General features: G+C 49.3%; 1 protein-coding gene across 1 annotated transcript in view; it reads right to left on the reverse strand.

Annotated features, from left to right (window-relative positions):
• Positions 1-21,588, reverse strand: part of TMOD4 (tropomodulin 4) — a 56,012-nt gene that overhangs the window by 20,213 nt on the left and 14,211 nt on the right. The window contains exons 2-4 of the mRNA XM_048510724.1: positions 15,565-15,755; positions 11,687-11,843; positions 1,043-1,165 (exon numbers count right to left, since the gene is read on the reverse strand). Coding sequence (XP_048366681.1) covers positions 1,043-1,165; positions 11,687-11,843; positions 15,565-15,690 — 406 coding nt within the window. The 5' untranslated portion in view covers positions 15,691-15,755. The remainder of the gene's footprint in view (positions 1-1,042; positions 1,166-11,686; positions 11,844-15,564; positions 15,756-21,588) is intronic.

Raw genomic sequence — 21,588 nt, forward strand, 5'->3', positions numbered from 1 at the left:
ACCCAGCCTCTGAAGTCTTCAAAAGCCAACCACCAGCAACGAAGAATTTGGACTTGGCGATATCAGTAGACTGTAAATAGAAGGACTCGAAAATGCAAACTTAACAGGACTGTCATAAGAACATAAGAACATAAGAACAAGCCAGCTGGATCAGACCAGAGTCCATCTAGTCCAGCTCTCTGCTACCCCCAGTGGCCCACCAGGTGCCTTTGGGAGCTCACCTGCAGGAGGTGAAAGCAAGGGCCTTCTGCTGCGGCTGCTGCTCCTGAGCACCTGGTCTGCTCAGGCATTTGTAATCTCAGATCAAAGAGGATCAAGATTGGTAGCCATAAATCGACTTCTCCTCCATGTCAAGTGTAAATGTCAAATGTTTTAAAAGTGTTATTTGTGAAGAGAAGTAAACTGTTTTGTTTAAACTTAGTTCTTTGCAACTCCTTCCAAGTACTGCCCCACAGAACCCACAGAAAGAGGTTACACACCCTCCCCCCAAAATTGCACCACTACCTCACTATCCCATGGGAAAATGCCCCCCTAAATGCCCCCCAACTTCTGCCCTCTCTTGCCTCCCCAGATGCACATCGCCCTTCCTGACCGAAGTCCCCATTTCATTGGGAGAATTTCTCAAACTGGATCGTGCCCATCTCGGGGCAGACTTAAGTTCTTCCCATTCTTGCAACTTGCCCCCATCCTCCAACCCTCTACATCATAGCTGTCACACTCGTGGCCCTCCAGAGGTTATGGACTACAGTTCCCATCATCCCCTGCCAGCACGATGCTGGCAGGGGATGCTGGGAACTGTAGTCCATAACCTCTGGAGGGCCACGAGTTTGATGAACAAGAGCCGCTGCATTCCTAGAATTAAATTTGGCATTTCTAAAACCAGGGGCCGTGAGTGCATCTTGCGGCAGTGAGTTCCACAAGGTTTACAAGCAAAACACTTCTTTCTGTCGGTCCGAAATCCACTGCCAAAATGGTCACCCCCGTCCCTGCTGTCCTTTTTATTCCCCCCCCCCTTCTGACCCTCCCTGTGATCTTTCTTTACCAGCGATGTCACACATCTCTGCATCTGAGGCGTTCGCTAAGGCTTCTTCCAATTCAGGTTCCAGGGTGATCTGTTCTTCTTTCGGGATCTCTCGCTTGGGGTTCTTTGGAATGAAGGGTTTTCCTGCCACCAGAGGACAGAGGAACAAAGATTAGCACCAGACCAGCAAACAGACGTCGATTGTTTCAGCACGGCAAAGTGTACCACCGGGATTTTTTAACCTGAGTCTATTTTGTCCCGGTTTCTCCCTCGGCACGGCTGCCCATTTCTTTCCAGGAGCCGAGATAGGACCTCCTTGTAAGCTTGTAACCCACCTTGAGTCTCCTTACAGGAGAGAAAGGTGGGATATAAACAGTGGGGGGATCCAAAAATTTTAGTAACAGGTTCCCATGGTGGTGGGATTGAAACTGTGGCGTAGTGCCAATGGGGCTGGGCGGGGCACAACGGGGGCGTGGGCGGGCATTCCTGGGCGGGGCTGTGGCAAGGACACAGCCTTTCTTCGCGCCCGGGATTCTTAGGCGGGGAAGCGAATCTGCCGCGCGAAGCTTACAGGCTGCCTTACACCGCGCCCGGTGCACCTCCTGCTAGACTGCTTCAAGTTCTGCGCGCTACTGCTGAGAGGAGGGGCGTAACTAAGGCAAAAATCACGGGGCAAAATCACCCATTAGTAACCCCCTCTCGGCACACACAAATAATTAGTAACCTACTCTCGGGAACCTGTGAGAACCTGCTGGATCCCACCTCTGGATATAAATCCAAACTCTTCTTCTTCTTCTGGGTGTAAACAGACTTGCTCAGGCTAGTGACTCATACATAGATACAACATACATAGATACAACCTTTGCAGACAAGACATTCTGCTGAGTCACTGCACTGGCTATGAGTGGGCAACACGATTGCTCAGAATGCTCAGCGGGCTCACGATTGTCCAGTCCGCTCCAGCACGGGCTGATTGGAAAGAGGAAAGACCAGTACGGAGACTCATGCAGGGAAGTGCCAGGCTGCCTCCTTTGAGGGTGGGTTTAATGATCTGAAACAAGCCTTATTTATTCTCCATGACAGTTTTTTTCCCCTTAATATGGTGCTTTCCTGATTAGGGAATTACTACTCTATGGGCGTTTCCGCACAGCAAAATTATACTTGTGTACCACCGTTTTTTAAACCTGGGTCTATTTTATCCCGGTTTCTCCCTCCACATGGCCACCTATTTCTTTCCAAGAGCCGAGTTAGGACCAGGAGGTAATACTCCAGTTTGTTCTGCACAAGCCTGGGCCTTTTGTATTTATACCACAAGTGCATCCCCACATGTGCAAACCTCTTGATTGGGCGAGAGCAGCAAGGCAAGAAAAATAAACCGGTTCTGCTCCCATGGTGTTTGCACAGCAGCTGGGTCACCCCGGGATATTTTAAAAGAATCACCAATTTGGCGATTTTTGAACATAAGAACATAAGAACTAGCCTGCTGGATCAGACCAGAGTCCATCTAGTCCAGCACTCTGCTACTCGCAGTGGCCCACCAGGTGCCTTTGGGAGCTCACATGCAGGATGTGAAAGCAATGGCCTTCTGCTGCTGCTCCTGTTCCTGAGCACCTGGTCTGCTAAGGCATTTGCAACCTCAGATCAAGGAGAATCAAGATGGGTAGCCATAGATCGACTTCTCCTCCATAATAAATTGTCCAAGCCCATTTTAAAGCTATCCAGGTGAGTGGCCATCACCACCTCCTGTGGCAGCATATTCCAAACACCAATCACACGTTGCACGAAGAAGTGTTTCCTTTGATTAGTCCTAATTCTTCCCCCTAGCATTTTCAATGAATGCCCCCTGGTTCTGGTATTGTGAGAAAGAAAGAAAAATTTCTCTCTGTCAACATTTTCCACCCCATGCATAATTTTATAGACTTCAATCATATCCCCCCTCAGACGTCTCCTCTCCAAACTAAAGAGTCCCAAACGCTGCAGCCTCTCCTCATAAGGAAGGTGCTCCAGTCCCTCAATCCTGGGCTAAAGGACATATTGTGGGGCAACACCGGGGCAGGCCCACTTTAGCGCCAGGAACCGTGCGGAATTCTCGGTTGCACAAGGATATTTTTTCTCGCTCAACCCAGGATATTTTGACTGTGCAGAAACGACCTTAAGACTCATCAGGTCTAGAAACTTGCTTCAAAATCAACACTTTTGAGCCTGCCTGGCCGTTCCATTTCACGTGGCCAAATCGATTAGTTCCTTCTGTCGGGCCACTTTCCAAGAGCCCTCAAAACGGCCTCCAACGAAGCGGCCGATTTGGACAAGCACAGCTACAGGGGGGAAGCTACCGACGTCCTGACCTTTTGGAAATGCTCGGTCTCTGCCCGGCCTCCCGAGTCCTAATTGAAGTAAAGCAGGGAAGGCCGGGCTGCCCTTTGCAACGTGGCAAAGTCTGGCTCTTTCCTTCATTCCTGCACAGGGAGAAACCAGCGAGCGTGGGAACCGAGCCGGCAAAGGAAGGAAAAGGGCAGGCAGCTCGCAGCTTTCCTTCGGGTTGCTGGAGGCACCTGTTGCTTCTTATCAAGCAAGCTTAGGATATGTCGCCAAAGCCTCCCGGCTGAAATGTGGCCGTTGACCTGCGAGAATCCAGGGCAGCACATCTTCCTGGACCCAAGAGGGCTGCAAAATATCAGAGAAGGACTGTCTCAACCCAAGGTGTGTGTGTGTGTGTGTGTGTGGGAGAGAGAGAGAGAGAGAGAGAGAGAGAGAGAGAGAGAGAGAGAGAAATGTGTCCCAAATTTTCTTTCTGGTATCGACAGAGACATAGCTAGGGAAAATGGAGCCCAGTGCAAAATCTGAGTTTTGCAGGGGGGCATGTTCATTGGCGGGTTTTGTATTTTTTAGTGTTTTTTCCGTTTTTTGGCAGGCAGAAGGTGCAGATTTTAGGCTAGCAGCACCAAAATCCCAGGGTATCTTTAGGAGACTCTCCTGATTGTACCACCCTGGTTTGGTGAAGTTTGGTTCAGGGGGTATAAAGTTATGGACCCTCAAAGGTGTAGCTCAGTGATGGCAAACCTATGGCACGGGTGCCAGAGGTGGCACTCAGAGCCCTCTCTGTGGGCACGTGCAAACAGAGTTCGTCATATGGGGGGGGGGGAATCGCCCCCCACACACACACATCTAGGCTGGCCTGGGCCGCTGGGCTCGAATATTAGCATTAAACCTAAGACCTAGTTTTGGGGAAGCAGTGTAGTTAACCCAGTAAATCGCTGTTAAAGCCCACTGATTTTCATGCAAAGAACTAAAGTGCAATCCTTTACCTGGGAGTAAGCTCGGTTGGTGGCAATGGGGCTTGCTTCTGAGCAAACCCTCCTAGGGCCGTGATTCACCCATTAGAAGAGTTGCATGGTTGCTTCAAAGCAAAGCCAACAACTGCCACCAAGCTCCTAATCAACCGTTTTTTCTAAACTAAAACCTCAGTATTCAGGTTAAATTGCCGTGTTGGCACTTTGTGATAAATAAGTGGGTTTTGGGTTGCAATTTGGGCACTCGGTCTCAAAAAGGTTCGCCATCACTGGTGTAGCTCCATCTCCTGTTAGCTCCCATTGGAAACAATGGGGGATGGGGGCACTGTGTACTGTATGAATACACACCTCAAGTATGGGCTTGGAGATATCTCAGAATTGCAATTGAGCTTCAACCCCAGAGACCAGATGGCTATTTTAGAGGGTAAACCCTACGGCGTTATACCCCACTGAAATCCCACCCCTCCCCAAACCCCACTTTCTCCAGGCTCCATTCCAAATCTTTCTGGCAGCTAGGGTTACCAATCTCCAGGAGAAATCTGGAGTTATGCTGGAACGACAACTGAGCTTCAGACGACAGAAATCAGTGGGAGGAAATGGCTGCTTTGGGGCGACCCCAACCCACCTGAGGTCTCCCCTCCTCAGGTTTGAATCCCACTCGCCCCCCGCAAATGTCCAGGAATTTCCAAACCTGGAGTTGGCCAACCCAGGCAAGGTTGATGACTCCATGGAAGGTAGCAATAGCCAGTGTGACGTAGCAGAGCAAACGGGGCTTGGATCGGGTTCACCTCTCAACCTAAACCACCTCACTGGGTCTTCGTGAGGCTGAAATGAAGAAACATCCACTGGAATTGGGAGAAGAACCATTTGCACTGGTTCACAAGTGTAAAGGGTGCACTTAGCAAGTGTAATTGGCATGTGTTAAGTAGAATCCACCCATTTTAGCATGCATATATATATATAATGTGTGTGTGTGTATAATATGTGTGTGTGTGTGTGTATATATATAATGTATATATATATATAATGTATATATAATATATATAATTTGCATGTATTAAGTAGAATCCACCCATTTTAGCATGCATGTGTGTCTGTGTGTGTGTATATAAGTGCGTATATGTGTGTGCGTGTGTATATATAATGTATATATAATATATATATAATTTGCATATGTTAAGTAGAATCCACCCATTTTAGCATGCATATATATATAATATGTGTGTGTATAATATGTGTGTATATGTGTGTGTGTGTATATATAATGTATATGTATAATGTATATATAATATATATAATTTGCATATGTTAAGTAGAATCCACCCATTTTAGCATGCATGTGTGTGTGTATATATAAGTGTGTGTGTGTATATAAATGTGTGTGTATATATATAATGTGAGTATATATATATATAATGTGTATATATATATATATAAATGTGTGTATATATAATGTGTATATATTATATATATATATATCAGTGTGTGTGTGTGTGTGTGTATGTATGTAGTGGGTGGATTCCACTTCACACATGCAAATTACACTTGCAGACTGCACCCGTTACACTTGATAACCAATGCAAATGGTTCTTTCCCCCACCCTGGACATTCCACAGGTATATCTACTCCACTTGCTATACTACCATCAGATCCTCTGAAGATGCCAGCCACAGATGCAGGTGAAACATCAAGAGAGAATGCTACTGGAACACGGCCATACGGCCCGGAAAACCCGCAACACCCTAGTGATTCCAGCAGTGAAAGCCTTCGACAATACATTATCTTTGTAATTACTCCTTTTAAACTTTGCGGTTCTCTGTACCACATAGACCTCCACTGTCTTGGACGTGCAATTTTTAAAAAGGGGATGCCAGGAGGCGGGACAGCTGGCAGTGGGCAAGCGGCTGTTCAGGCAGTTCCTACAACTATCAGGTGGTGGCAGCAGTCACAAGAGAGAGAGAGAGAGAAAGGAGCACCTCTGGGGGGCGGAGTTGGGACCCCTTGGAGAGGGTATGGCTGGAATAGTGCCTGCAGGTTATAGCTGACCCGGTCCACCACAGCTTCTATAGCAGAACGTGGCCAGAGGAAAGCGGGTAGCCCCAAAACAGTGGTGGGATCCAAACATTTTAGTAACAGGTTCCCATGGTGGTGGGATTGAAACTGTGGCGTAGTGCCAACGGGGCTGGGCGGGGCACGGAGGGGGCGTGGCCGGGCATTCCGGGGCGGGGCATTCATGGGCGGGGCTGTGGCAAGGACGCAGCCGCTGCGCCGGTCCTTGGGCGGGAAACGAATGCACGCAGGCGCAGGCTGCCACGTACGCCGGTGCACCTCCTGCTAGACTGCTTCAAGTTCTGCGCGCTACTGCTGAGAGGAGGGGCGTAACTAAGGCCAAAATCACGTGGCAAAATCGCCAATTAGTAACCCCCTCTCGGCACACACAAATAATTAGTAACCTACTTTTGGGAACCTGTGAGAACCTGCTGGATCCCACCTCTGCCCCAAAACCTATTTCTGAGCCACAGTTTAGAATACCTGTCAGAAGGATTGTATCTGGTGATTGCAATGCCTTGTTAACCCAATGTAACTGCTACAAGATATATGTAACTACCTCGCAGCAAGATATATGTAACCACCCTGATATATGTCATTGCTGCTATCCTGGGACATTCGTTCCTTGATCTCTGCTTTATGGCTTCACACTCTATGTAGATAACTAGGCTTTCCCCTGACACTTCAGTCTCACAGGAAACAGGGTTGTTTCTGCTGTCCCATGGGGGTAGGATGCCAGGTGGCTTTACCTATCGCTAACTTTGGAGCGCCTCTGCTCCAAGCTAACACTTTCTCACATTCCTTGGAGAAAAGGGAGGGGGGGATATCAACTTTAGGATAAAACGGGTAGCCAAAGCCAGGTTCCCCAGAGCTGAGTGTTTCGATGCCTTTCAATAAACACGACTGATCGACGCTCCAGGGCAGCGGCGGCTTATTGCTTCAAGGTTCAAGACCTAACAATGCCCCTGGTGATGCGCCATTTTTTGTCCGTGCCCCAAGGAGTAAAAATCAGCCCCTGGGGAACCAAACTCAGTCCTCCAGATTAGAATCCACCCGCTCTTAAGCATTACACCACGCTGGCAGGGACTTCAGTACAAAGGTGGGATCCAGCAGGTTCTCACAGGTTCCCGGGAGTAGGTTACTAATTATTTGTGTGGGCCGAGAGGGGGTTACTAATGGGTGATTTTGCCACGTGGTTTTTGCCTTAGTTACGCCCCTCCTCTCAGCGGTAGCGTGCAGAACTTGAAGCGAGAGATCCCCTAGCAGGAGGGGGCACCACGGGCGATGCCGTGGCAGCCCTGGGCAGCCTGCGTGCATCTTGCGCTTACCTGCCCAAGGACCGGTGCAGCGGCTGCGTCCTTGCCACAGCCCCGCCCAGGATTGCCCCGCCCCAGAATGCCTGGCCACGCCCCCGTCGTGCCCCGCCCAGCCCCATTGGCGCTACGCCACAGTTTGAATCCCACCACCATGGGAACCTGTTCCTAAAATTTTTGGATCCCACCACTGCTTCAGTGGGGTATAATGCCACAGAGTCTACCTTCCCCAAACATCCATTTAGAAGAAGAAGAAGAAGAGTTTGGATTTATATCCCCCCTTTCTCTCCTGCAGGAGACTCAAAGGGGCTGACAATCTCCTTGCCCTTCCCCCCTCACAACAAACACCCTGTGAGGTAGGTGGGGCTGAGAGAGCTCCGAGAAGCTGTGACTAGCCCAAGGTCACCCAGCTGGCATGTGTGGGAGTGCCCAGGCTGATCTGAATTCCCCAGAGAAGCCTCCACAGCTCAGGCGGCAGAGCTGGGAATCAAACCCGGTTCCTCCAGATTAGATACACGAGCTCTTAACCTCCTACGCCACTGCTGCTCCTTTTACTCCAGGTGAACTGTAAATCCAGGTCCTAGCTGGAAGTTGGCATCCCTACAACCAACACAGCTCTTCCTTACAGTTCTTGGTCGGCAAGCCAGCCTTTAGGCCGATTCGTAAGCCGCCATACCAGGAAGCACTCTATAATCCCTCTTTACTGGGTGGCAGCAGCCAGAACTGAAAGGCATTTAGGAAGAGAACCAGAATGAAGAAGGACAGCTAGTGATTTTCCGGCTTGATTAATTAGAATGAAGAGGAGGTTCGGAAGGTCAAGGAAGACGAGAACGGCCCGCTGATCTTCATGCTGCTTGTTGTTGAATCCACGCTCCGGAGAGCCCGGGTGGCTTTTCAGGGATCGCAGGAACCAAACCGCCATTCCAAGAGGTCCTGCAAGCCCTTGCAAGAGGCGCGGAGAGTCCCTTTGTGGGTCCAGACATCTGAGCTACTCTCCTGGCTGTTTTGAATTCCCGGCGAGCTCCGAGCAGAGCTAAATATAATCCCTGCCCTCAATCCCACCCCAGTCCTGGGCCAGCAAGCGAACTGGGACTCTGGGATTCTGACAAGGCCCAGGAAGACCGCTTTGACTGCGGCCATCCTGGAGCACAGCTGGCGCTCGGCACCTCCTCCGGCACCTCCTGCGGCAAACGGGGGCGGCTTCTCTTGCAAAGTTTCAAGACCCTCCCATTTGGACATCAGGTTCAAGCTCGGTTCTTCCTACCCAAAAATGTGCTCCAAACTGTCCACGGGCAAACTTTATCCACACCTGCTTGTCTGCTTTTTGCATTGTGCCCTTCCAGGGCTCAAATAGGTGGGATGTAGCAGCAATTTAAAGCTAGTGCTGCCTCAGTTTGCCTTGGGGCTGTGCATAGAAGGAGGAGGAGGAGGAGTTTGGATTTATATCCCACCTTTCTCTCCTGTAAGGAGACTCAAAGGGGCTTACAAACTCCCTTCCCTTCCCCCTTCACAACAAACACCCTGTGTGGTGGGTGGGGCTGAGAGAGCTCCGAAGAGCTGTGACTAGCTCATCATCACCCAGCTGGCACGTGTTGGAGTGCACAAGCGAATCTAGTTCTCCAGATAAGCTTCCTCAGCTCGAGTGGCAGAGCGGGGAATCAAACCCGGTTCTCCAGATTGGAGTGCACCTGCTCTTAACCACTACACCACTGCTGCTCTGGAGTTCCAACAACAGGCCACAGGCTCTAACCTTCCCCTGGTATTGCCTTCTGGCACTGGAATTCAGAGATTGACTGCATCTGGACATGGAGGTTCCTTTTAGTCCCCATGGCATAAGAACATAGAAGAGCCCTGCTGTGAGGCCGATGGGGCTGAGAGAGTTCTGAGAGAACTGTGACTAGCCCAAAGTCATCCAGCAGAAATGCAGGAGTGGGGAAAGAACTCTGGTTCACCAGATGAGCCTCTGCCACTCAGGTGGAGGAGTGGGGAATCAAACTTGGTTCTCCGGATTAGAATCCACCTGCTCTTAGCCACTACATCACACTGGCTGTCAGCTGGGAAGTTTAACCCTTCAACCTCCACTTTGTTTTGCTATTTTAGAGCAGAGGTATGTTTTAAAACCGTGGTGGCGAACCTTGGCACTCCAAATGTTCATGGACTACAATTCCCATCATCCCCTGCCAGCATGGCCAATTGGTGGGAATTGTAGTCCATGGCCTCCAGAGGGTACATAAAGGGGGAAGGAGGGGCTGAAGCCATCTGTAGTTTTAGTATTTTATATATTATTTCTGTCAGAACATGTGTTTAGATGAGCAAAATTTCATTGTAAATTGTGTATTGGATGTTTTAAATTGTTTTAGTGTTGATGGACACCGCCCTGAGCCTTCGGGGAAGGCGGTATATAAATATAAATAATAAATAAAATAAATAAATAAACATCTGGAGTGCCAAGGTTCACCACCACGGTTTTAAAAGGATGGTGCCCTTTTCTTCTTTAAAATTCTAATAATCCAGCAAGGAACCTATTTGAATTGTGGAACTGGGTAGAGATTGAAAAGTTAATCCCTTGCCTTTCTCAGCATGGCCCTGAGGCAAACTGAGGCATGTAACTTTTATTTGTTTGTTGTTGTTCACTTGAGCCATTAACAATTCACGTATCTGATAGTTTTCATTCTGGTTTTGCCAGTTTCCGATATCTCACCGGACTCTCAAATGCTGAGAGCTGTTTATTGTAAATGATGCATCTTTTCTTCTTTGAAATATTAACAACAAAACTGGGAGTCCAATTTGGAATAGCAAAACAATGTGGAGGTTGAAGGGTTAAACTTCCCAGCTGACAGCCAGTGCGATGTAGTGGTTAAGAGCAGGTGGATTCTAATCCGGAGAACCAAGTTTGATTCCCCACTCCTTTACCTGAGTGGCAGAGGCTTATCTGGTGATCTGGATTTGTTTCCCCACTCCTGCATTTCTGCTGGATGACTTTGGGCTACTCACAGTTCTCTCAGAACTCTCTCAGCCCCACCTACCTCACCAGGTGTCTGTTGTGGGGAGAAGGGAAAGGAGCTTGTAAGCCATCTTGAGTCTCCTTACAGGAGAGAAAAGTGGGGTATAAATCCAAACTACTACTACTACTACTACTACTACTACTACTACTACTACTCTTCTTTTCTTCTTCTTTTCTTTTCTTCTTCTTTTCTTTTCTTTTTCTTCTTCTTTTCTCTTCTTCTTCTTCTTCTTCTTCTTTTTCTTCTTCTTCTTTTCTTCTTCTTCTTTTCTTTTTCTTCTTCTTTTCTTTTTCTTTTTCTTTTTCTTCTTTTCTTTTCTTTTCTTTTCTTCTTTTTCTTTTCTTTTCTTTTCTCTTCTCTTCTTTTCTTTTCTCTTCTTTTCTTTTCTTTTTCTTCTTTTCTTTTCTTTTCTTCTTTTTCTTTTCTCTTCTCTTCTTTTCTTCTTCTTTTCTTCTTCTTCTTTTCTTTTTCTTTTTCTTCTTTTCTCTTCTCTTCTCTTCTCTTCTTTTCTTCTTCTTTTCTTTTCTTTTCTTTTCTTCTTTTTCTTTTCTCTTTTCTTCTTTTCTTCTTTTTCTTTTCTTCTTTTCTTTTTCTTCTTTTCTTCTTCTTCTTCTTCTTGGGCTTCTGCATTGACATAGAGTTGCCAGCCTCCCGGTGGGACCTGGAGATCTCACAGGACTACAACCAATCTCCAGACACCAGCGATCATTTCCCCTAGAGAAAAGGACAGCTTTGGAGAGTGGAGGCTATGAGCAACTATTTCCTGACCAAACCTTGCCCTGCCTTCCTGTATTCCTGCATGGCAGTTGGCTGGGCTTGATGGCCCTTGTGGCCTCTTCCAACTCTACGATTCCTCCCAGACTCTGCGCTCCAAAATCCCCAGGAACCCTGAAAAATTGGCACCACGGAGAGAAGCACAAACAGGGCTACAAATCATGCAGAGACCCAAAGCCTCGGGAAGGCCGTGAGCCTCAGGAAAGGGTGGCAAAGCACAGCTCTCCCCGTTACCTTTCTTCTCGCCCGTGAAGGGCACCAGGTCCTCCCGCTCCTTCGCCTCCAGCGCCTGCTTCTCCAGGTGTTGCATGAGGGCATCTCGATCCAGTGGCCCCGTAGGGCTCTTCTTGGTCTGGTCTCGCTGGCGAAGCCCAGCTGGGAGCAAGATGTTCTAGGGGGCAAAACAGAATTGGGGAGAGGTGAGACAGTGCGACGGTGTCCCTGGAGCGGGGGTCCCCAGCAATGTTGAGACGGGACCTATTTGAGGCCCCTTCCGCACACGCAAAATAATGCGTTTTCAAACCACTTTCACAACTGTTTGCAAGTGGATTTTGCCATTCCGCACAGCTTCAAAGAGCACTGAAAGCAGTTTGAAAGTGCATTATTCTGCACGTGCGGAATGAGCCTGAGATTCTGACACCACGTGACAGATGTAGCCAGTGGTGGGATCCAAAAATTTTAGTAACAGGTTCCCATGGTGGTGGGATTCAAACTGTGGCGTATTAAAAGCCAATGATAGGGCTGGAAGCGGAGGCCTGCGATGGGGCGATAAAATTGGCCGAGGAATTCCGGGGGAGCCGAAGGGCTGTAGCAGGGCGCAGCAGCTCGCATGACGATCGCTTGATCATGAAGCGAATGCCGCAAGGCGCAGGCCGCATGCGGTGCACCTCCTGCTAAGACTGCTTCAGAAGATTCTGCGCTACTGCTGCACGAGGAGGCGCGTAACTCGAGGCAAAAAGAAACCACATGCCTTTAAAATCACCCATTAAGTAACCCCCCCTCTGCGGCACACACAAATGAAGTAATGTAAGCCTACCTCTGCCGGGGACGCTGTAACGAGAACCTGCTGGATCCCACCTCTGGGTGTAGCCTCGAAAGAGTTGCCTCAAAATGGATGCCTCAGAAGTCGGTCAGCCATTTTGTGGCTGACTCCGCCTCCTGAGGCATCCATTTTGAGGCCACCCATTCGAGGCTATATCTGCCATGTTGTGTCAGAATACCAGATTCTCCTTGTATGAACTTTTCACAGGGAAACAACACCTTTTGGATGCTTGCCTGTCATATTATAGTTGTGGAAGAAAGGGAGTACAGCCAGAAAAGCTGTACCAGTCCTTGCCAAGAGACTGGCATAGATTTATCCATTCAGTGAATGAAGGTGTCGCTTCTCCATAAGGCCAGCCTGAGGTGGCTCATAAGTACAAACAATGCTATAAAATCAGCAGTCTAAAATATGGACCCCAAGTTCTTTATGCCCCTGCTCTCCCTAAGCAGGGGCGTAACAAGGGTGGGGAAAGCTGGGGCACTGACCCCAGGCTCCAGTTGACAGGGGGCGCACCACTTGCCTCTCTGGGCTCCACCTCTTGGGAGCAGCAGTGGCGAAGTGATTAAGAGCAGGTGCACTCTAATCTGGAGAACTAGGTTTGATTCCCCGCTCTGCCGCCTGAGCGGTGAAGGCTTATCTGGGGAACCAGATTAGCTTGTGCGCTCCAGCACATGCCAGCTGGGTGAGCTTGGGCTAGTCACAGTTCTTTGGAGCTCTCCCAGCCCCGCCCACCTCACAGGGTGTTTGTTGTGAGGCTGGGGAGGGAAAGGAGATTGTAAGCCCCTTTGAGACTCCTGCAGGAGAGAAAGGGGGAATATAAATCCAAACTCTTCTTCTCCTCTGCTTGTGTAACCCCCATGCTCAGAATGGGTTGACCCAGAAAGGGGTGGAGACTCAAAGCAGCAGAAGGCTGCAGAGCTCATGTAGTTTGGAGGAGATGAGGCTACCAGACTCGGACCTTGATTGGTATAAGCCCTTAACACCTTGTTACGGTAACTGCAATGTTGTTGGGAACTACTGGGAAGGGAGTTGTTTATTTTTGCTATGTTGTAAATGTTGGAGTTTATTGTTTCAGGGTTTCTTTTTGTGGTTGTAATGGGTGAGAGTTCTCCTGGAAACCTTCACCATGTTGAATCCTGTTCATCAAGCCCTTGGAGTCTTCAGCCAACCCTTGGAGCCAACCCACTTGCAAAGAAGAATTGGACTTGGCAGTATCAGTAGACTGTAACTAGAATGACTTGAAAATGAAACCTGAACAGGACCTTGAAGTGTGATGTTAAATGTTGATGTTATATGTTATATGTCCATGGTGGCGAACCTTTGGCACTCCAGATGTTATGGACTACAATTCCCATCAGCCTCTGCCAGCATGGCCAATTGGCCATGCTGGCGAAATTCGATAAATTAACGAATCTCTTTATCGATATATGTCTATGTTATATGTTAAGAAAGTAAACCATTTTGTTTTGTTTTTAATTTGTTGTTGCAAACTCATTCCAGGTTCTGCCCCACAGAACCCACAGATAGAGGTTACACCTGCACCCTCCGCTCTGGCCAGAGTTAACTAAAAGGAATCCTCAGGAGCCAAATCGAGTCCTTTTAGTTGACTTCTCCCCCTGCCCCCAGGACTCCACTCCCCCAGGAAGAGGTGTGGCGGCCATATTGGGGCAGTGGAGTCGGGGTGGAGGGACACAATTTCATTGCCTGCCCTAGGCACCATTTTAAGTAGCTATTCCCCTGTCCTTAAGAGATAAATAATAAGGCAGAGGCTGACGGTACCTTGGCTGCTGATCTTATACTCTCCTCCAAAAAGCTATCTGTGACTAATGGATTTCCCTGATGAAGGCTGTTAGGCGGAACACATAGGGAATTTTAACTGAGTAATAAAAAATATTTTTACCTACGTTGCACCGTGAGTTTTGTCCTTTATTTTTTCTCTCCTGAACAGATGCAGCCCTTTTGTTCTCCTTGCCTGCATTTCTTAAAATAATTATCCTGCGTTGAGTGGGCTTGCAAGAATTATTGCAGATTATCGGTTTGTTTAATTTTTTTACAGTTTGGATTTCCAGTCCTTTCCCCCACTTTCTCAGTGACGCCTGCTGTTGTTGGTTTGAAAGGTTTGTGTAGGGATGAGCCCCGCGAACCCAGCAGAGCCTCAGACAGAGCGCAGGAATGCCTGTGCCATCTGTGCCCTTCTGGGCACACACGCTCACCTGCCCCAAGACCCCCATGAGTCATAGGTCATGAGATGGCTGACTCACTGTCACAAGATGTCCCAGACAAAGGGACAAAGGGGCGCATACCCCCAGGTATGGATTAGACCCGGACAGGAACGTTTCCTCTCTCACGTACGCAGCCCCATGAGTCATGTGCTGTACAGTATCTTCCCGCTCTCCCGCCTCCCGGCCCGCCTCTCATGAAACCCTAATAAAAGGTGCCAGGGACCAGACCACGGCAGAGTTGCCAGATCCACAGATCACGCTTCCTGCCTTTGGCTCTCTCCACCGGATGATATCGCTGCGTCTCGCCTCTTCCTTGCGACCCTCGCGGGCCGACTTCAGTTTGTGCTGCAAAATTTCCCAAACTGTTTAACAAATATTACTTGAGGGCCACCATTTATACATAAAAAACTATCACTGAGGGAATGAAAGCTGAAATTTGAATTTTTAAGTTAAAAAAAAAATATCCCTGGAAGCTGGATTTCAAGATTTCAGTTTTAGATGTGCTATCGAATTTCAAATTTAATGGAATTTCAGTTTGAACCCCCTTCTGACCCATTTAGAGCTTGCTTTCCCATCAAAACTTGGAACTCATTCAGCTGTTGGAGGTGCCAATTTCCAGGTGGGGCCTGGAGATATCTCCGAATTGCAACTGATCTCCAAACTGCAGAGATCAGTTTCCCCGGAGAAAAGGGCAGCTTTGGAAGACGGACTCTATATTATTACACTCCGTTGAAGCCCCTCCCCTTCCCAAACACCGCCCTCCTCAGGATCCACCCACAAAATCTCCAGGAATATCCCAACCTGGAGTTGGCAACCCCATGGTGCCGCCACACCCGCCCTGGTCTCACTTCAGGATCCATTTCCTGCAGCTCCAGATCCAACTGGGCTAGCTCTTCCGGGGAAAGTTCCTTCAAGATCTTGTCTTCATCGATATCCCGATACTTCTCCAACTCCTTCTGATATGATGTGGTCATGTTGGCAGCAGTTTGTCAGAAGGCGGCAACGCCCCGTCTCACAACGCAGGAACGAGAACCTGAAACTTGGGAGAACACAAAGAAGGACCGGTGAGCAACCCCTTACCTGAGAAGTCATCTGTGGTCTAGAGCTTTAGAGAACAGTGCTGAGTTCTTTATTTTATTTATTCATTTCATAGAATCCTAGAGTTGGAAGAGACCCCCAAGGGCCATCCAGTCCAACCCCCTGCAATGCAGGAACACACAATCAAAGCACTCCTGACAGACGGCCACATTTATTTATTTATTTGCATTTATACCCCGCCAATCTTCTGGAGGACTCGAGGCAAGCATGTGAGACGTATAGGAACAAGATCCACCAGACCACGGCCACGCAGCCCGGAAAACCCACCACAACCAGTATTTTTTAATTAATGTTAAGATTACATATCATCATCCCCATTTCCAATTCCCAGTATTCAATCTGTGTCACTCTCAAGCATCACCCAAAGATGATAAACCTGGGATGGGAATATGTAAACATAGCCCAAGCCAGCCTCTTTGGATCTCAGAAGCGAAGCAAGTCCGTGGATGGGAGACTGCCAAGGAAGTCCACGGTTGCTATGCAGAGGCAGATGATGGCAAACCACCTCTGCCCATTTCCTGCCTTGGGTGCATTTCTTGCCCGGGTTGCCGAAATTCGGCTGCAACTTGATGCCGTTTTACACACACAGGGATGGTGCTATACAGATAAGAAAGAGCCGTGTTATCAGCGGCTTCCCCTGAGTTCTGTAGAAGGAGGGAAACGGGCGTCCAGCCGAGATATGGTCGAGGAGGGTTGAAAACCTGCTCGCTCACAAATGTACAGGACTGAAGTGGGGGGCAGAATGATCAATCCGCTATTACACATAAAAACGTCGGAAGAGCCCTGCTGGATCAGACCAGTGGCCAGTCACAAGAAGAAGAGGAAGAGGAAGAGGAAGAGGAAGAGGAAGAAGACGAAGAACGAAGAACGAAGAAGAGTTCGATTTATATCCCCACTTTCTCTCCTGTAAGGAGACTCAAAGGGGCTTACAAACTCCCTTCCCTTCCCCCCACACAATGAACACCCTGTGAGGTGGGTGGGACTGAGAGAGCTCCGAAAAGCTGTGACTAGCTCAACATCACCCAGCTGGCATGTGTTGGAGTGCACAAGCGAATCTAGTTCTCCAGATAAGCCTCCGCAGCTCAAGTGGCAGAGCAGGGAATCAAACCCGGTTCCTCCAGATTGGAGTGCCCCTGCTCTTAACTACTACACTATACCATTGCTGCTCTGGAGATCCAACAACAGGGCACAGGCCTAAACCTTCCCCTGGTATTGCCTCCTGGCGCTGGGATTCAGAGATTGACTTCCTCTGGACATGGAGGTTCCTTTTAGTCCCCATGGCATAAGGACATAGAAGAGCCCATCTAGTCCAGGATCCTGTCTTGCATGGTGGCCAACCCATTCCTCTGGAGGTCCAGCAAAAGGTCACAGAGGCTGAGGCCTTCCCCTGATGCTGCCTCCTGGCGCTGGTATTCAGAGATTGACTGCCTCTAAATGTGGAAGTTCCCTTTCGTCACCGTGGCTAGCCGCCAATGAAAGACCTCCCCTCCTTGATTCTGTCTAATCCAGAGGTGGGATCCAGCAGGTTCTCACAGGTTCCCGAGAGTAGGTTACTAATTATTTGTGTGTGCCAAGAGGGGGTTACTAATGGGTGATTTTGCCACATGATTTTTGCCTTAGTTACGCCCCTCCTCTCAGCAGTAGCGCGCAGAACTGGAAGCAGTCTAGCGGGAGGTGCACCGGCGTGCGTGGCAGCCTGCGCCTGCGTGCATTCGTTTCCCGCCCAAGGACCGGCGCAGCGGCTGCGTCCTTGCCACAGCCCCGCCCAGGAATGCCACGCCCCCGGAATGCCCGGCCATGCCCCCGTCGTGCCCCGCCCAGCCCCATTGGCACTACACCACAGTTTGAATCCCACCACCATGCGAACCTGTTCCTAAAATTTTTGGATCCCACCACTGGTCTAATCCCTTTTCAAATCTGTCTGTGCCTGTTGCAAACATCTCTCCAGGCAATGAACTCCACAGTTTATTCACTACTGCCCGTCAGCTTTATTGGATGCCCTCAAGTTCCAGTCTTTTGGGAGAGGGATAATTTTTGCTCTCTCCCATAGCAGTGGATGGCTACTATTCTTTTTAAACAATTGTTTAGGGTCATCTCAATGGTGGGGAAACCTACCCCATCTTATACTGGGCAGGGTGGATGAGCTAAGGAATGGAGGTTGTTTCCACTTATTTATTTACAAAATTTATAACTCATTTTTCTGCCTTCATCGGGGCCACTGAGGTGCCAGTAGATGAGAAACATGTACAATTAAAACATCTGGGAGTATTAGTAGACCACAAGCTGAACATGAGTCAGCAGTGTGATGCAGCAGCTAAGAAAGCCAATGCAATTCTGGGCTGTATCAATAGGAGTATAGTGTCTAGATCGAGGGATGTAATTGTACCTCTCTATTCTGCATTGGTTAGACCTCACCGGGAATACTGCGTACAATTCTGGGCACCACAATTTAAGAAGGATATTGACAAGCTGGAACAGGTCCAGAGGAGGGCAACCAAAATGGTAAAAGGTCTGGAATCCATGCCCTACGAGGAGAGACTTAGGGACAGAGGTGGGATCCAGCAGGTTCTCACAGGTGGTGCACCTCCTGCTAGATTTTAGGAACAGGTTCCCATGGTGGTGGGATTCAAACTGTGGTGTAGCGCCAATGGGGCTGGACGGGCCACAACGGGGGCGGGCGTTCCGGGGGCGAGGCATTCCTGGGCGGGGCTGTGGCAAGGACACAGCTGCTGCGCCGGTCCTTGGGCGGGAAACGAATGCACGCGGGGACGCAGGCTGGGCGGGAAACGAATGCACGCAGGCGCAGGCTGCCACGCACGCCGGTGCACCTCCTGCTAGACTGCTTCCAATTCTGTGCGCTACTGCTGAGAGGAGGGGCGTAACTAAGGCAAAAATCACGTGGCAAAATCACCAGTTAGTAACCCCCTCTCGGCACACACAAATAATTAGTAACCTACTCTCGGGAACCTGTGAGAACTTGCTGGATCCCACCTCTGGGTCTCTGCCTTTTGTCCAGATATTGATGGCTCATAGCTTCATCCCGTCTCAGCTGAACGAACAGACCGATCGATCAGCGGAAATTTACAGCCATAAAAATACGCTCCCACCGGCCTTGTGAATGGCCCTTAAGTGCTTTCACAAGTGGAAAAGGATATGACATGGAGTCGGGGGTAAAAAGTCTGCTCTTGGCTAGAACTGCCAACCTCAGGGAGGGAGGGGTGGAAATCTCCCAGAGTTGCAACCGATCTCCGGACTACAAGTACCAGCTCCCCTGAAGAAAACAGCCGGTTCAGAGCGTGGACTTTACAACCAGGCCGAAATCCACTCCACCCCTCCAGGCTCCGGCTGAAATATCCAGGAATATCTCAGTTCAGAGTTGCCAAGTCGGTAGAGTTGCCAACTCCAGGTTGGGAAATTCCTGGATGTTTGGCCGTGGAGTCTGTAGCAGGTTTCTACAGAGGTGGGATCCAGCAGGTTCTCACAGGTTCCCGAGAGTAGGTTACTCGTTATTTGTGTGTGCTGAGAGGGGGTTACTAATGGGTGATTTTGCCGCGGGATTTTTGCCTTAGTGACGCCCCTCCTCTCAGCAGTAGTGCACAGAACTTGAAGCAGTCTAGCAGGAGGTGCACCGGCGTGCGTGGCAGCCTGCGCCTGCGTGCATTCGTTTCCCGCCCAAGGACCGGCGCAGCGGCTGCGTCCTTGCCACAGCCCCGCCCCTGGAATGCCCCGCCCAGGAATGCCCGGTCACGCCCCCGCCGTGCCCTGCCCAGCCCCATTGGCGCTACGCCACAGTTTCAATCCCACCACCATGGGAACCTGTTCCTAAAATTTTTGGATCCCACCACTGGGTTTCTATGATTCTAAAAATGACAGCTCAGGTGGGTGGACTCTATGCTATTATACCCCACCGAGGTGCTGTGGTTAAGCAGTGGACGTAGTGGTTAAGAGCACTCAAATCTGGGTTTGATTCCCCGCCTGAGCTGTGGAGGCTTATCTGGTGAACTAGATTAGCCTGTACACTCCAACACATGCCAGCCGGGTGACGATGGGCTAGTCCCAGTTCTTCGGAGCTCTCTCAGCCCCACCCACCTCACAGGGTGTTTTTTGTGAGGGGGGGAAGGGAAAGAGGTTTGTAAGCCCCTTTGAGTCTCCTTACAGGAGAGAAAGGGGGGATAGAAATCCAACTCTTCTTCCCCAAATCCCGCCCTCCCCAGATTCCACGCCTCCAAATCTCTACCAATTTCTCAATCCAGAGCTGGAAAGCCTACCCCAACTAGAGCCAAACTGGGACACAATCTAGATCAGTGGTGGCGAACCTTTGGCACTCCAGATGTTATGGACTGCAATTCCCATCAGCCTCTGCCAGCATGGCCAATTGGCCTATCTGGCAAGGGCTGATGGGAATTGTAGTCCATAACATCTGGAGTGCCAAAGGTTCGCCACCACTGACCTAGATGGAACTTCTGGTCAGAACCAAAGCAAGATCAGGTGGGTTGTGAGTTGGACTTTGGGTGTCTTTTCAGACCCAGAGTTCTGGTTCCCTGACTCAAGACAGTTTTATCCATCATTAAGATACCAGCAGGCATGCAAGCCCATACTATTTCAGGCACCTAATTTGTGATTCCGTTCAGAATTATCAGTTATTTATTATGGAGAGATTGACATAATTTTCATCTCTTAATATGCTGTAAAATAGCCAATCAATTAATTAAAGGCTACCATGAGCCCTCCATGGAAGAGGCTCCAACGTGGTGTAGTGAGCCAGCGTAGAATAGCGGTTAAGAGCAGGTGGATTCTAATCTAAAGAACCGGGTTTGATTCCCCACTCCTCCACCTGAGTGGCAGAGGCTTATCTGGTGAACCAGATGTGTTTCTGCACTCCTACATTCCTGCTGGGTGACCTTGGGCTAGTCACAGTTCTTTGAGAACTCTCTCAGCCCCACCTGCCTCACAGGGTGTCTGTTGTGAGGAGAGGAAGGGAAAGGAGCTTGTAAGCCACTTTGAGTCTCTTTACAGGAGAGAAAGGTGGGGTATAAATCCAAACTTGTCTTCTTCTTCCTTGCTGCTTCTCTGCATGAGTCACTGATCTGGACCTTTCTCTGCTTAGATAAATAATTCACCTACTATCTGCATCAACTGCAGATGGGATCATTCCAGAGGTGGGATCCAGCAGGTTCTCACAGGTTCCCGAGAGTACGTTTGTGTGTGCCAAGAGGGGGTTACTAATTGGTGATTTTGCCACGTGATTTTTGCCTGAGTTACGCCCCTCCTCTCAGCAGTAGCGCGCAGAACTGGAAGCAGTCTAGCAGGAGGGGCACCAGCGTGCGTGGCAGCCTGCGCCTGCGTGCATTCGTTTCCCGCCCAAGGACCGGCGCAGCGGGTGCATCCTTGCCACAGCCCCGCCCAGGAATGCCCCGCCCCCGGAATGACCAGCCCCGCCCAGCCCCATTGGCGCTATGCCACAGTTGGAATCCCACCACCATGGGAACCTGTTACTAAAATTTTCGGATCCCACCACTGGATCATTCCTTTGCTCCCAAGATGGCCAAATTATCTGCTTTTGGAGACAGTCGCTTGTTGCATCTCTAAGCGAGTCCGTCATTCTTCCATTTGAGAAATATGCCCAGTACAGTGATTTCTGCACAGACATGGGGAGCATGTTCTTTTGAATAATGGTTACTCATTCTTTAAAAAAATAATAATAATTTTTGCAACTATAACATGCCTGTTGTCTATCAGAAGAAGAAGAAGAGTTTGGATTTATATCCCCCCTT

This window comes from Sphaerodactylus townsendi, linkage group LG01 (genome assembly GCF_021028975.2).
Source record: "Sphaerodactylus townsendi isolate TG3544 linkage group LG01, MPM_Stown_v2.3, whole genome shotgun sequence".
NCBI lineage: Eukaryota > Metazoa > Chordata > Lepidosauria > Squamata > Sphaerodactylidae > Sphaerodactylus > Sphaerodactylus townsendi.